The following is a 14,802-nucleotide window of genomic DNA, read 5'->3' as shown; positions in this document are numbered from 1 at the left end:
CCATAGGCTGAAGAGATCAGAAAAAATCTCTCACCTCAAGATCGCTGAGCTTGTACCTCAGGGCAAGAAGAGATGCAGGAGGCCTTTGTAATCCTGCTCAGAAAAGTAAGAGGAAGCACTCCAGCCACCGGAAAGGAAAGACCTCTTTGCTGTCAGTGAGGCAGTGGGGCCCGCTAAAAAGACAGTGGGTCCAACATGTTGCCCCACACCGAAAACTGAGAACAGCAAAACCCTGAGTTAAATTCACTTAGGGACACAGCTCTCAATTTTCAGAAAACATCTGGTCACCTCATCACCAAGGCGAGCTCTGGCCAAGGTCTTGCAATATGAAGCAGTAAAAAGACATTTCTGGAAGCAAGGGAAAGCCACAGCCTTGCCTTCCAAAATAAGCATTACCTGTGGCCCTGTGGAGTGAAAGCAGGCCTTCCAAGCCTGGAGCCTCCACATGCCAAGACCTACAGCATGTGGCCTTCATCCTGGGCACACCAGAGAGTCCAGCTGGACATTTCTGTGCAAAAGAGTTTGCTCTCTAAACCCATTAGGTACACAGACGTAAAGTGAGAAAAATTCCAGGCAAGAGCGGGGAGAATCATGCATTCTTGAGAGAACTTAGAGAGGTTTCAACAGTACTGTGCTGTCCCAGGGAGACTGACAGCCTCCCCCTTCCTGAGAACATTACCTGGACAGGTCGGGCAGCAGGTCCCCAGGTGTCTGGCAGGGCTCTTACAATGAACGACACATCGCACCTCCGACTCTGTGACAACGCCTTCCTGAAAAACACAAGGCGACAAGCAGGGTCAGTCCAGAATTCCCACTGAGGAGCTATTCCCCTTGGGGAAGTAACCCGGGAGTAGGAGAGGAGGCCAAACCCCAAAAGCACAAAGTGGGGGTGGCTGTCAAGTCCAGAGGTACACGGCGAAAATGAGGTCAGGCCTCCCCCCCTCACCATCTCAGAGTGCAAATCTCGTCACACATTCTTTTCTCTGTCCTCGCTCTTTCTCTTTGGCCCTAATTTCTTTTATTTTTTTTAAAGACTTGCCTCCTCCTCCCCCTCCCCCCCTCCCCCTCCTCCCCCTCCTCCCCCTCCTCCCCCTCCCCCTCCCCTCCTCCACCTCCTCCCCCTCCTCCCCCTCCCCCTTCTCTGCCTCCTCCCCCTCCTCCCCCTCCCCCTCCTCCACCTCCTCCCCCTCCTCCCCCTCCCCCTCCTCCGCCTCCTCCCCCTCCTCCCCCTCCCCCTCCCCCTCCTCTCCCTCCTCCCCCTCCTCCCCCTTCTTCTCCTCTTCTTCTTCTCCCCAAAGGCTCCAAGTACATAGTTGTATATTCTATTTGTAAGTCCTTCTAGTTGTGCGATGTGGAACGCTGCCACAGCACGGCGTGAAGAGCGGTGCTAGGTCCGCACCCAGGATCCAAACCCAGGAAACCCGGGGCAAAACCCTGGGCCGCTGCAAGAAGAGCATGTGAACTTAACCACTCAGCCACGGGGACAGCCCCCTTTCTTTCTTTTCAATCTAGTATTTAAGACCTTCTTGCTGTCAGTCAGTAGCTAACAGAGTCTAGCTGTTCATTCACAATTATTTTAAGTTTTCAACACTTACTGTATTTTCTATAATTGTTATTACATTTTCAGCCATTAACTATGAGGCACAGAGTATAAGGATGATAGCTCAGACTGTCATCTGGAGACCTAAGCCCTCATCTCCCTTCTAGAAATAACTAGACCACCTTTGCAATCATGGGAATTTCACTCTGCCTCACAGAGAGCCTGGCTCTCTAGCATCAAACGAAGAGGTTAGATAACAATATTTTAAAGTCCATATTATATATGTCAAAATAGACACTTTAAATCTTCAGAAGGAAATCAAGGGACTCGTTTGCAAACTGATCTTGGGACTTCAATATTTTGATGTCAATTGAAACGTTTTTAAAATTAACTTTCAGACTTGGCCTTTGAAGAATTTTATCCATATTCTCTACCCATTTTACAAATAAATTTGTGTGTGTCTTTATTTGTCTAATTTTGTTTTGAGACAAGAGGTAGCACAAGCTAAAAAACATGTAACAATTTGACAACCAGATAATTTTCTTCATCTGTGTGCTACCATATCATCTCAGTCCAACAAGGAAGGTTATAGCCTAAATGTCTTCATATCTATCAGGCCCAAGCCTTCCATTACCAGTGGAATTTGTTGTGGTCTATATCGTATTTGGGAAAGAAAGAAAAAAAACAACTGCCAAAATACAGGCAATATACGATGTCAAAAAAGGAACCAGGCTTTAGTTATATAACCAAAGCAATGCAAAAGCTATGGCTCAAGATCAATTTCCCTTTAGTATCTGCAATCCAGATGGAGGATTGAGGTTAGTTCCCAGCATGAATTTCCTGTCTCTGATCTTTCGATTTTCCTCTTTCAGTAAGAAACTAAAAGTAGAAAATAAAGGTAAATTTTTCACCATCAGAACTCCTGTAGGAGGATGTAAGAAATAAACTGGAATTCAACTTAAATGGAAATAAATCAGTTCATTAGACTAGCTGTGATCTGTCTGGTACCTAGTTGTACCCAGTACATGCAGGCTTTACCAGAATTGCTTGGTTTTTTTTTTTGAGGAAGATTAGCCCTGAGCTAACCGCTGCCAATCCTCCTCTTTTTGCTGAGGAAGACTGGCCCTGAGCTAACATCCGTGCCCATCTTCCTCTACTTTATATGTGGGATGCCTACCACAGCATGGCTTGCCGAGAGGTGCCATGTCCGCACCTGGGATCCAAACCGGCGAACCCCGGGCCAGCGAGAAGCAGAATGTGGGCACTTAACCACTGTGCCACCGGGCCAGCCCACCAGAAGCGTTTTTAATGACAGTTTCTCTTATTGCTTACAACCACCCTGTGAAATAGTACTACCCTCGTTTCATGGGGGATGAAAGTGAGGTCCAGAGGTTAAATAACAAGGGATGTGAGTGGCAGAGCCCATATTTTACTCGCTACACTGCACTCTCTGCTCTGTTACTGATTCTGTGCCCTGAGAAGAGAAGGGCTTGGAGAGAGAGGTTGCAATTGTGTCATTCCGCAGAGGAGGGCCTTAAATGACAACTTCCCCCGCAGGTACCAGTAAATGGTCATTTCCTGCATTCATAGATGAGGTCTCCTCCCCTAAAGAAAGAAGAAAGTAAGCAGGAGTGGAAGGTGTCACCGGAACAGAGGAGCAGCTTTTTGTAAATACCTTAACAGAGGTTTGTTTTTATGGTTAGTGAATGAAATGATATTTTTAAACTATCTAGCGGGGCTTAGGCAAAGTTTTTAAAAAGAAGGAAAGTTAAAAGGCAAAGTTCATCTTTGGCCGGTATCGTCCCCTTTCTGTGTTCTATTCTGCGGTTCAGCATTTCCTGACTCCCGGGGCTATTCGCCTTTAAAATCTCTTCCAATAACAATTTGATATTCCTGCATCATTCTCTCTGAGCCCTGTTTGGTGGCTAGGATGATAGGCAATAGGAGTTTCAGTTTTAACAACTGATAATGGCTTAATGTGTTATTCAGTCAACAAAATATTCCCTCCCAGATAACAGTTTTCATTTAGTTTAAACAAGCCTTCAGCCAAAGGTAGCAAAATTCACTATTGGCCCATGCAACCTGAGGACCTTCAAGACCTCTGACTGTTGTATAAAAATGTTATAGACACTCCAAAAGGTATGTAGCTTTCTTGATTAAAAGATAATATAGAGGTGGGCCCCATGGCACAGCAGTCAAGTTCTCACATTCTGCTTGGGTGGCCCGGGGTTCCCCTGTTCAGATCCCAGGTGGGGACCTACACATCACTCATCAAGCCGTGCTGTGGCAGGCGTCCTACATATAAAATAGAGGAAGATGGGCATGGATGTTAGCTCAGGGCCAGTCTTCCTTAGCAAAAAGAGGAGGATTGGTGGTGGATGTTAGCTCAGGGCTAATCTTCCTCAAAAAAAAAAAGACAATGTAACCATGACTTTCAGAGTGGCCCTGTCAAAGAATGGAACTTTCACTGGTCAAGAAGCAGGTGGGAGTGGGGTGGTGCAAATTTTAGGATGAATGTGGACTTTTGATGCTATTAAAACTCATGGCTCTCATCCCCTTGTTCTGTGGAGCTGATTGAATCTATAACCTGGAGTAAAAATTCAACAGATCTTTATTCATTCTATTAATCTATTATTTACATTTCTTCTAGCTACTCCTTATTTTCACAAATAATTTAGGTTTGCTACAGAAAAAACCTGAATATTTAGCTGAATAAATAACTGAAGATCTTATGAGTGAATATGCCCATTGTGGGCATGTAAAAAGACTGTGACCAAATAAAATTCCGATTTCAATAAACTAAATATCAATCTACTTGAGATAAGATCAGAGAGAAATACAAATTATTATACTCACTTTTCTTTCTCCTTTAAATGCAAAAGCATATCCTTGGATAGTGAAATGGGCTAGGGGTAAAATGATTTATTAGCTTCTTCTCTACAGAAAAGAATTCTTAAATTACGTCAAATTTAGATGACAAATTTAGATGAGCATTATTTTTTTCACAGAGTATTTCTGTAGCCATAAGAGAAGGAGTTTGAACATTTAGAGTCCTTATTTCCCTTTTGGTTCACCTTGCTGGGTTTAACACCTGTAACGATTAGAACCACGTGGAGTCAGTGATCGTTTCAGAGTCCAGCAAGCACAGCCATGGCGGGCTCCTCAGGAGCTGAACTGATAGTTCTAGAATTCGTTGGGTTGAAATCATTGAGGTTACAGCATATTAATTGCTTTGATTTAATACAGTTTACAGATTGGCATCAGTTCAAACTGTTTCTAAATCAAAGAAGGAAAACATATATCCTCTAACAATACCTCTTTCTGCTAACAGGAATTTCTGTTTGGCTCAAAGGTGACTCACAGGAAGACATGAATTTTCCCCAAGGACATATGCATCTTCCCGGAGTTTTTCCAGGCCCAATTTGACAATGGTGCACAATTCCACTGTGTTTTTCTGGAAGCAAATCCTATACAATATCTATCCTGTACCTGTCCTGTTATGGTGAATGTCACAACAAATATGTACAAGGATACAGTTCGTTTTTCATTTATTTCTCACTTCTGTTTTGCCTTTTTCTTTTTTTTTTGGTTTTGTTCTGTGTTGTCTGAGAGGAACTTCTGAGGAAGACTTGACAGATTCCTTTACAATGGAGAGTAAAATAGTTGGACTTTACCTGGCACTGACGCAGGACACAGGGCTCTGCAGGACTCTGCCATTTGAATGAGCTGTTATAGGTATTTCCTTCATAGGTACAACCTAGACAGGAAACACAGAAGCAGGAAGAAAGGTCAAGAATGAATGTAGGTTTCCTTTATCTTTAGAGCAAAGGAAATTATGTCTTCTAAGCCAGGATTAGCGATCCCAAGAACCATCATGGTCCTTGGCTATTTTCCCCAAAACACCACTAAGCCTTCTAAATACCTACTTGGCTTTCACTCACATTAATTCTTTGACTACTGAGAAGATTAACCTCATGGACTATATTTTCAAATGGCAAACCATGGATTGATTAACTCTTTGGGCCAAAATGCATAACCGTGTGACTTTATTTATGCCTAGTGAAGTATGAGGAGGACAACAGCTAAAAACATCACTAGGAAAGGGGATTTTACTTAAGACTCAATGAACATAAGATTGCTGAGGGTCAAGAGGGAAATTTAAAACATGGTAGGAAATAAAAGCAGAAAATTAAAATATAGGAAAAGATTGCAAAATTCTATGCCCATCTAAGACTCTTGACAAGTTACTGTCTTCACCAGATGAAACAGTCCAAATCTTGCCTCCCAGCTCCGGGAGCTATGATTTTCACATTTCGCTTTGATTTTACTTTTAGATAGTGAATTAGATTAAGGGAATCTGAAACTATCGATATATGCATGATCACAGATTAATTCATTAGCCAACACAAAAGTCATGCTCACTGATTAGCAAAAACAGAAGTCAAAGGCCGGAGATCCTCAAAAGAGGAAACAAGCCAATTAGCGTAAGTCCCTGTAGAAAGAGCCAAAGAAATAATGGTGCAAAGATCTTGATTTAATTTGTCCAAATAACACCCTCCACCCTGTGCGTTGTACTTTTGGGGACGATGCACCTGGCTACGCCTCTAGTCACCTCATATTAGATTATTATGAACCCCCCAGGCAAAGGGATTTACCAATTATAGTCCAATTGCTTAGCCCAAAGAGCATAGAAGCAGGAACACACACATGGGATAATGCAGAAATAAAAGGGCTCTCTGTACCAATGATTGACTTCTGGCAAGCCAGTCAACCTCGATTCGCGTCAGTTTTTCTTGTCCAAGATACAGAGGGTAAACCCACCGCCTTCCCTGAGTTCTTTTAGATACTGCTGTGATCATTAAAAAAAAAAGTATATAAACAGAATAATAAAGCACTTAAGAAAATTTCAATAGAGATTTTCACAAATTTGGAACCATGATCTGATTCCCAGAGAATTATGAATGATTGAAGAGAGCTTGGTAACACTTTTTTCTCTAGTTCCTACAAATCGAATTACTGAAGTACACAGCTGATTAGAAACATATTAGGGAAATGCTTTCACTGTATATTTTTTAATTTCCTTTGCATGAAGTGTTACAAAGATAAAATGTTCAACCACAGGAACCTCTAGCCCACTACAAATACTTATGCCAAACCAAGAATGAATACAGTAAATTTTCAACAATGAAAACCAATATAGAACAATTTGGGCTCGCATAAATCTTACTGAACAAACGCACTCACAATAGACGTGCCATGTGCATGTCTGATCCACTAACACAGACTCACTTGGATAATAAATAACTTGTTCCGAGAGGTGGAGGCGGGGAAATCAGAGGACCAAATCCAATTCCTGTTAAGTCCAAGTAAATATGAAACGCCTGCCAAGTCTGCTAGGGGAGTTTCCAAATATGTTATATATTTTCATCCTCTGGATTAAAAAAAAACCTGAAAGAAAGGGTGATTTTATGCGGCTAATAGGGCAGGCAAAGAGCTTGCCTTTTTTACTTCGGAGGAAGAAGGGGACTACAAAACCCATACAGACCAGGCAGGAACTGCAGGCCGAGACTGTTCCTAAACAATGCCAGGGCACAGGCAAAGGGTTCCCAGCAGTAGGACAGGCCCCTCTGGATTATTCCACTCAATATGGGATAAAAGGTATTGGAACAAGTGGTCCATGGTACAGGGAACCCAGCAGTGTCTTCTGATTCATATAACTGTCAGTCGGAAGTGTGGCCCCACCACCATAGCTTAATACATAAAGACCAAGGTCAAATTGCAAAGCACTTCCTTGCCTAACTGCCCTTGTCGCCATGTCAGTCTGCTACACTTGAGTCCATATAATGTGTTTTCCCAAATGTTGGATGACTCCGAATGACAAAATAGACTCAAAAACATCTGTGTTAATCTCTTTAGTGAGTATAATCCCTACATTTTCCTTCTTCACCTACCTCATCAGCATCAGTCTGTTATGGAGACTTCCGTATACTGAGCACTCTAATAGATTTCATACGTAAGGGATTCTTGGAGAGAAGATAGTTCTAAAATGGCCATTTTCACTGCTCTTTTTGGGTTCATGTTTTAAGATAAACATGTCATCTTAATGCAAAACACTTAATGCAAGACTTGATGAAGACCCATATACATACAACCAAAGAGAACCTCATATTCACTCCAGAATTACTTCTTATTTTCTGTAAGGCAAATTTATTTATAAGAAATTTTGTTGACCACCAACTTTATGCTGTTAATAGGGCAGATAGGCAATATCTTGTCCTTCTTTTTATTGAAATCTCAGAGGAAGAATATACTAAATATCTCTTCTTAGCCAGGGTAGAAAGAGAGGCAAAGAAAACCTTCCACCCCACACTGAGGCAGTGCTTCTCAAACTACGTCTAGTGAAACGCCAGCTTGTTTTGTTTTTATTCTTCCAATCCAATGTGGACTGATACTTTCACACAATATAATAAACATGAATTATTAGCAAAATTAAATTTAAAACATTAAGACAAAATATAAGCCCAATTTTTTATTATGATATGCAACACTCAAAGAATTACTCTGTTGAATTGTAAGAAACATTTTTGCTTACTCTCTGTTTCTGTACTCATCTCACTGCAGCCTAACTTCATAGTCTATGGATCACTGGTGCCCTGCAGAGCACATTTTGGGTTGCACTGTCTTGGGGGATGTGTGACGGGGAGGGAGAACCACCCAAAGAAACAGTCAAAATATTTCCATCTTCGATGTTTAGAACGAGAAGCAAACTTAGAGAGAATAGAAATTATCTCCACTTTACAGATGAGAAAATTTGCACAGAAATATGAAAGCGACTTGTGCCGAGTTAGAAGGCATTAGGTGTGAAACTAACATCAGAATCCAGGTCCTGCGTGAAATCCACATTTTCACGTCCAGATCTAAACTGGCTGTACTATTTGGGCATTTCTAATTCATAATATCCTTTACGTTGAGGACTTAACAGTCCAGGAGAAAAGCCAACACTGTCCCTGTAAATTAAATGATAACAGATCCAGGAACTGAATGAAAGAATGGGGAAGTGGGGTAGACGGTTGAACAGTTAGGCAACCAGGAAAGTAGCTTTTCCTTTGTAAAAAAACATTTTTAAATAAACTTTCAACACAGGAATTTATAAACGTTCATTAGTTTTCTTCTGGTGATAAAAAGCTTTTCAGATTCTACATGCTTCAATAAAATCATCTGTACTGCCCAGGGGAAGGGATTATTTTTTCGTAAAATCCCTAGAATATATTTAAACCAGTAGTTCTCAATCTAGGGTGATTTCACCTATCCCCCATCCCCCACCCAAGAGGCTTTTGGAAATGTTAGGAGACATTTGTGGTTGTCACAACTCTGGGATAAGGGTGCTAGAAGCATCTTATGGGTAGAGGTCAGAGATGCTATTAAACACTACAAATCAACCAGCTCAAAATGTCAGTTGTGCCGAGTTTGAGAAACCCTGATCTAAACCGCCACACACAGCTCCAAATTCTTCTTTACATGTAAAATAATACGAAAACAAGCCTAGACTGGCCACACTTTACTTGTGTATGTATTTTCGCTTTTGTGTGTGTGTGTGTGTGTGCATGTGTGCTGAGGAAGATTCACCCTGAGCTAACATTTGTTGCCAATCTTCTGCTTTTTGTATGTGAGCTGCCACAACAGCATGGCATCTGACAGACGAGTAGTGTAGGTCTGCACCCAGGAACCAAACCTGGGACACGGAAGCAGAACACATCAAACTTAACCACTAGGACACCAGGGCTGGCCGTATTTTGGCTTTTTTTCTTTTTTGGGTGGGGGGATTAGCCCTGAGCTAATATCTGCCACTAATCCTCCTCTTTTTGCTGAGGAAGACTGGCCCTGAGCTAACATCTGTGCCCATCTTCCTCTACTTTATACGTGGGACACCTACCGCAGCATGGCTTGACAGGCGGTGCCATGTCCACAACCGAGATCCAAACCGGCGAACTCCGGGCCACTGAAGCAGAACATGCAAACTTAACCGCTGTGCCACGGGACTGGCTCCCCTATTTTGGCTTTTTTTATGTTAAATATTTTCAGGGTTGGAAAGAATTTCAGAGCATTTCTTTTTAAACACATACCCTTGTAGAGAAGCTTGGCATAGTCAACTAGTCAACTCAAAAAACACTTGGCAATGGAAATGGAAGAACACAAATAAACTGAATCCACAATTAAGCAATAAAACTCATTTTTTCTATTAGTTGTGACCTTTTTCAGTGGCCACGTTATCCCAAGGGAGAGACAATGCCACACATTTCCATCATTCTGTTGTTAAAGTAGCTGTTAAAAATCATCAAGACCATAAAAAATGGCATTGGCCTTCTAATGAGCCTTAACTCCACCTCGTTTCACCCTTCTAGTCTTAACTCTCTAGTTTTTCATGTTAACATCAGCCTGAGAGCAGAAAACCGGATCTTACCGTTACCAATAACTTAACCTCTGGCACCCAAGAGCCTCACAATGTGGCCTCAACCTACCTTTCCAGCCTTTTCCCTTCATTCCTGAACTCCATTTAGGTCCTTGGGATTATCCACCTTTCCCTGATCACAATAAACTTTAGTCCTTCTAAAAGCAAATTCAAGTTCTTCAGGCAAGGCTATCCAGCTTCTGCCTCCAGTATCCCACTGAAATATCACTCCCTCGGGATACAGCTGCCTACTCAGTGCCCAATCCAAGGGACACTCAGTCTTTATTTTATAGGACTTCTCTGTGGCAGGCTGACAACACTTTCCTTCTTCCACACTCCCCCCAACACACACCTTCTAGATGTTCTCTTCCAATTATCATTGTATTCCCTCTACTCCTGCCTCAACTGAGCTGCTGGTTGATTCTCACCTGGACTATAACAAGGCTCACTGACCATTTCTCCTGGCTTGGATAGGGGCCTCTTTCAAGCATCCTCCTGCAGAGCTACCAGTGTGTGCTCTTTCTAACCCAGGTCTTATCCCATTCACACACTTGAACTCTCTCAGTGACTGAGGTTTCTCAGCCTGGCTGAGGTGCAGACTGGTACCTACCTCCAAGCTTTACTTCTCCAGACCAATTAGATCAGAGTCTCTGGAGGCAAGAAGTAGAAGAGGAATCTAATGTGCAGCCAGGATTGAAAAACACTGACCTTTACTATAAAATTCAAACAGCTCTCAGACCTGGCCTTGACTCACTTCCTCATTCTCTTATCTGCTGCTCCCAAACTCCCACACTCAGACACCCTGCACTTGGAATTTCCCCAAACATGGTCAGAAGATCGCATCCTAGGACTTTGCAAATGTTGGTCCTTTCTGGAAAAACCCAGATGTCATCCATTCCCTCCATTTCCATCGTCCCCACAAAGACCCGTATGTCACCCAAGCTCTCCTTCTTTGCCTGGCTAATGCCTCCTTCAGGACTCAACCCAAGATCAAAGCCTCTGGAAACACCCCACTCAGGGTGTGCTCCTGTGCTCTTTCTCCATGCACACTTGGCCTTTCAAATGTCTGTTTCCAGATCCTGTACACTGCTTTGTGTGTAGCAGGTATGCAATAAATGTTAAATTTCCCTGGCAATAAATAGTAAGCACCAACATACAGTTATTCCTGCAAACCACAGAAAAAGAACATAGAAAAGATGACATTCCCTGGACCTCTTGTCTTCTCCTCTTGACAAGTGGACCAGTTTAATTCACTATTCCACCTCCAGAAATAGCAAATCTTTCCTGGAGCAACTCAGACAGCAAAGTCTGTCTCTTCTCACACCAACCCCCTTCTCCACTCCTGCATAGCAAGGCTAGTTATGGTTAAAGACAATGAAGGAAAGTCCTTGAGCATCCCAGCACCTACCGAGCCTTAGAAATGAGAAGCCTCTCACCTTTCTCAGTCCCCTCTTCCCATGCTGTGCAAGCCTCATCTTAAGTTAATTTTCAGGAGGGTGGCTCTTTCCAAAATCTACTCTAACCTCCTAAATTACTGGATTATTCTTGTCTTTTGGCGGGGTAGCATGCAAACTATCATATTTACTTAAATTAGACCAAACTTGGGGTCTTTGAAGTCAGGTCATGCCACATGTTACAGGGAAGCAGAGCAGACAGGTCTGCCATTCTTTGCTGCTTCCGGGCCACCTGATAGGGCACCTCCAGCCCCCAGACTTGGTCAATGAGCCCCAAATTACTCCAGCCCCATACGACTTTTTTAATGAACTACTTTTCAGACACTGTTCTCCAGAAACATATGGAAGTATAATCAAAAGGGATAAACATAAAATCTAACTAGCCATTCTAGGGCTTAAATTGTGTCCTTAGGAGTTCATTTAAAACAGGCTTTTATTACTCTCCAAGGCTATACCTACCATGAATCCTGCATACAATTTTGCTTATTTTTGGCTAATGGGAATTTTATAGCCAAACTATTTCCTCAATCCCAAGAGAAAGAATCAGACCCATGTACTGAATTCTTACAGGGTGGTGTGTTCCCCTTGCCACAACATGCTTTTTCACAGGTTTTTTGGTTTGTTTTCCAATTAGATATACTAGTGAAATGAAATAAGCAACAATAGAAGAAGAAACAGTGGAAAGCTATTTTACTTAATTTTTGACAGCTTCATGAACAAAATCCTAAATACACAGAAACACCAGATGAGCACAGATGACTTGCAAGGTCAACTCACTTCCCCAGTGTCAAGGAACATGAAGTCTCCATGTGGCTTACTTGGATTTCTTGTCTATGTGTTTATTGAAGACTGCCAAGTGACGAAATTGTGGCTTATGGGACCAATCTCGTAACTTTATAGTATGATAATACATACAATATCCGGCATTGATGTTAATGTCATAAAAGAGATTCTCTGAGCAACAAATAAACTAGGCTTCTATTCAATAAAATATGCTTTCAAACTTTTAATATAATTAATATGATAAGGAAATATGCAATGCATTAAGGGGGAAAATGCTTGCAACAACTTTTTTATAGGAACCACATCACCGATCATTCCTGCATTTGCTCTTTCTTACCATAAACACTTCTAAATATGGAAGTGCTTCTATCCCTGGGCTGAATCAGCATTGCCGCAGCCATTCTGCCCTCAGCACCCCGTTGTCAAATAGCCAACACTCATGGCTTCTCAACAGGCAAAAGAGAAAGAACTAAGTTGAGCTCATACTGAGCAAAAACGGAGAAAGGAGAAAAACCGAGAGAGACTGTCCTGTGAATCCCGTGAAGTCATAAGACTGGTTTTCTAATGTGGGCAGGAAATGTCACTACAGGTCATTTCCAAAGATGAGTTCCAAAGAATGTTTTCAGAAATATTGCATAAATAATCCTCCAATAAGAAAAAAGAAAGAGGAAATGAAAACCATGGCCTAATTATTACAGGTGAGGCATTATACTTGGGTTTTCACATGTGATTTAATTTTATTCTCATAAAAAGCACTCTAAGACAGAAAATATTTTACCCCTAGTTTTTAAAAATGAAGAAACCAAGATTTGGAAAAGGTAAATTACTTTGTCCAGGTCACACAGCTACTTTTTTTATCTTACTCCAAAATCCATGTTCCATTCATTATTTGGGTCCCTGCAGAAACGTAGAAGGAGCTCAGAAAGTGGTAGCTTTGGGAGTGAAAATGACATCCCTGCGGAAGATGACACACTGCCTCTCAGTGATACTTGAATCATGTTCCAGTGACGTCTGAAAACCCATGTTATAAAGTAAACTGCAGGTTTTGTGGCTGAAGAGGCAAGACCTGATTTTGCGGATTTATGTTTAAACGTTGTTCTAAACACCTTTGTCTTTGGCTACCAATCAAGCTAAGCCTTAGGCCTTCTGACTTTATGAAGCAACAAATAACAAGGGATCAAAAGATCAAATCCAGGGGCCAGCCCAGTGGCACAGCTATTAAGTTCGCGTGCTCCGCTTGGACAGCCCAGGGTCGGATCCCAAGCACAGATCTATGCACCATTCGTCAAGCTGTGGCAGGCGTCCCACATATAAAATAGACGAAGATGGATACAGAAGTTAGCTCAGGGCCAATCTTCCTCAGCAAAAGGAGGAGGACTGGCGGCAGATGTTAGCTCAGGGCTGAGCTTCCTCAAAAAAAAAAAAAAAAAAAAATCAAATCCAAACATTTAAGTTTGGATTCATGCATTTTTCAAAATAGGAGCATGTTTCCCATTTTGCAGTGCATGGTAGCAGTCTGAGAAAATCAAATTTATTTGAAGGCAGCAAAACAACCAACAACCTCATAGGGTAAATTATGGTGGCTATAGACAAAAAGTCAGGAATGGAACCCTTAGTTTCCCCAAAGTAATTTCAAAGACATCAGTGAAAATCTCTTTGATGAACACAAAGAAACGAGTTCTATACAACACACATATGAAATGCCATTTGTGTGATTAATGTATTGCCCTGTACGATTTTTATACTTTGGGAAGCATATTACACAGATGTAAACTTTATGGTTGATTAAATAGGATGTTTAGGGCTCATTGCAAAATATTGTCAGAAATATCCCATCAACCCCATTTTTCTTTTACTCTTTATTTTGAAATAATTATCAATTCACAGGAAAGGATGAAAAAATATAGAGAGGTTCCATGTACCTTTCACCCAGCCTCCTCCAATGTTACCATCTTGCATAATAACTGTAGTACAATATCAAAATCGGAAAACTAACATTAATGCAATCCACAGAGCATATTCAGATTTCATTGGTTTTACAGGTATTCTTATGTGTGTGTGTGTGTGTGTGTGTGTGTGTTTCTATACAGTTTTATCACATGTTTAGATTTGTGCAACCAATCAACATACAGAACTGTACTATCACCACAAGGTCCTCTCAAGCTATTTATTCATAACTACTCTCACTCTGCTTGCAGCCTCCAACCCTATGCCCAGACAACCACTAATCAGCTCTCCATCTCTATATTTTTGCTCTTCAAGAATGGTTTATAAATGGAATCATAGAATGTAGCATTTTGAGATTATTCCCTCAGAATAATTCTTTTAAGACCCATCCAAGTTATTGCATGGATCAATAGCTTGTTCCTTTCTACTGCTGAGTAATATTTCACAGTATAGATGTAACACAGTTTGTTTAACCATTCACCCATTGAAGGACAGCTGAGATTCTTCTAGTTTTTTGCCTATTATGACTAATACTACAAACATTTGTGTACAGAATTTTGAGTGAACACAGGTCTTCCTTTTACTGAGATAATTGCCCAAGAATGCAATTGCTGGGTCTTATGGTAAGT

General features: G+C 41.5%; 1 protein-coding gene across 7 annotated transcripts in view; it reads right to left on the bottom strand.

Moving 5' to 3' along the window:
• Positions 1 to 14,802, bottom strand: part of BMPER (BMP binding endothelial regulator) — a 234,154-nt gene that overhangs the window by 169,406 nt on the left and 49,946 nt on the right. For all 7 annotated transcript variants that reach the window (XM_070264816.1, XM_070264821.1, XM_070264818.1 and 4 more), the window contains exons 4-5: positions 5,215 to 5,297; positions 680 to 770 (exon numbers count right to left, since the gene is read on the bottom strand). In XM_070264816.1, coding sequence (XP_070120917.1) covers positions 680 to 770; positions 5,215 to 5,297 — 174 coding nt within the window. The remainder of the gene's footprint in view (positions 1 to 679; positions 771 to 5,214; positions 5,298 to 14,802) is intronic.

This window comes from Equus caballus, chromosome 4 (genome assembly GCF_041296265.1).
Source record: "Equus caballus isolate H_3958 breed thoroughbred chromosome 4, TB-T2T, whole genome shotgun sequence".
In the NCBI taxonomy this organism is placed as follows: domain Eukaryota; kingdom Metazoa; phylum Chordata; class Mammalia; order Perissodactyla; family Equidae; genus Equus; species Equus caballus.
The sequence above is the reverse complement of the archived record's forward strand: the minus strand, read 5'-3'. Positions and strand labels throughout refer to the sequence as shown.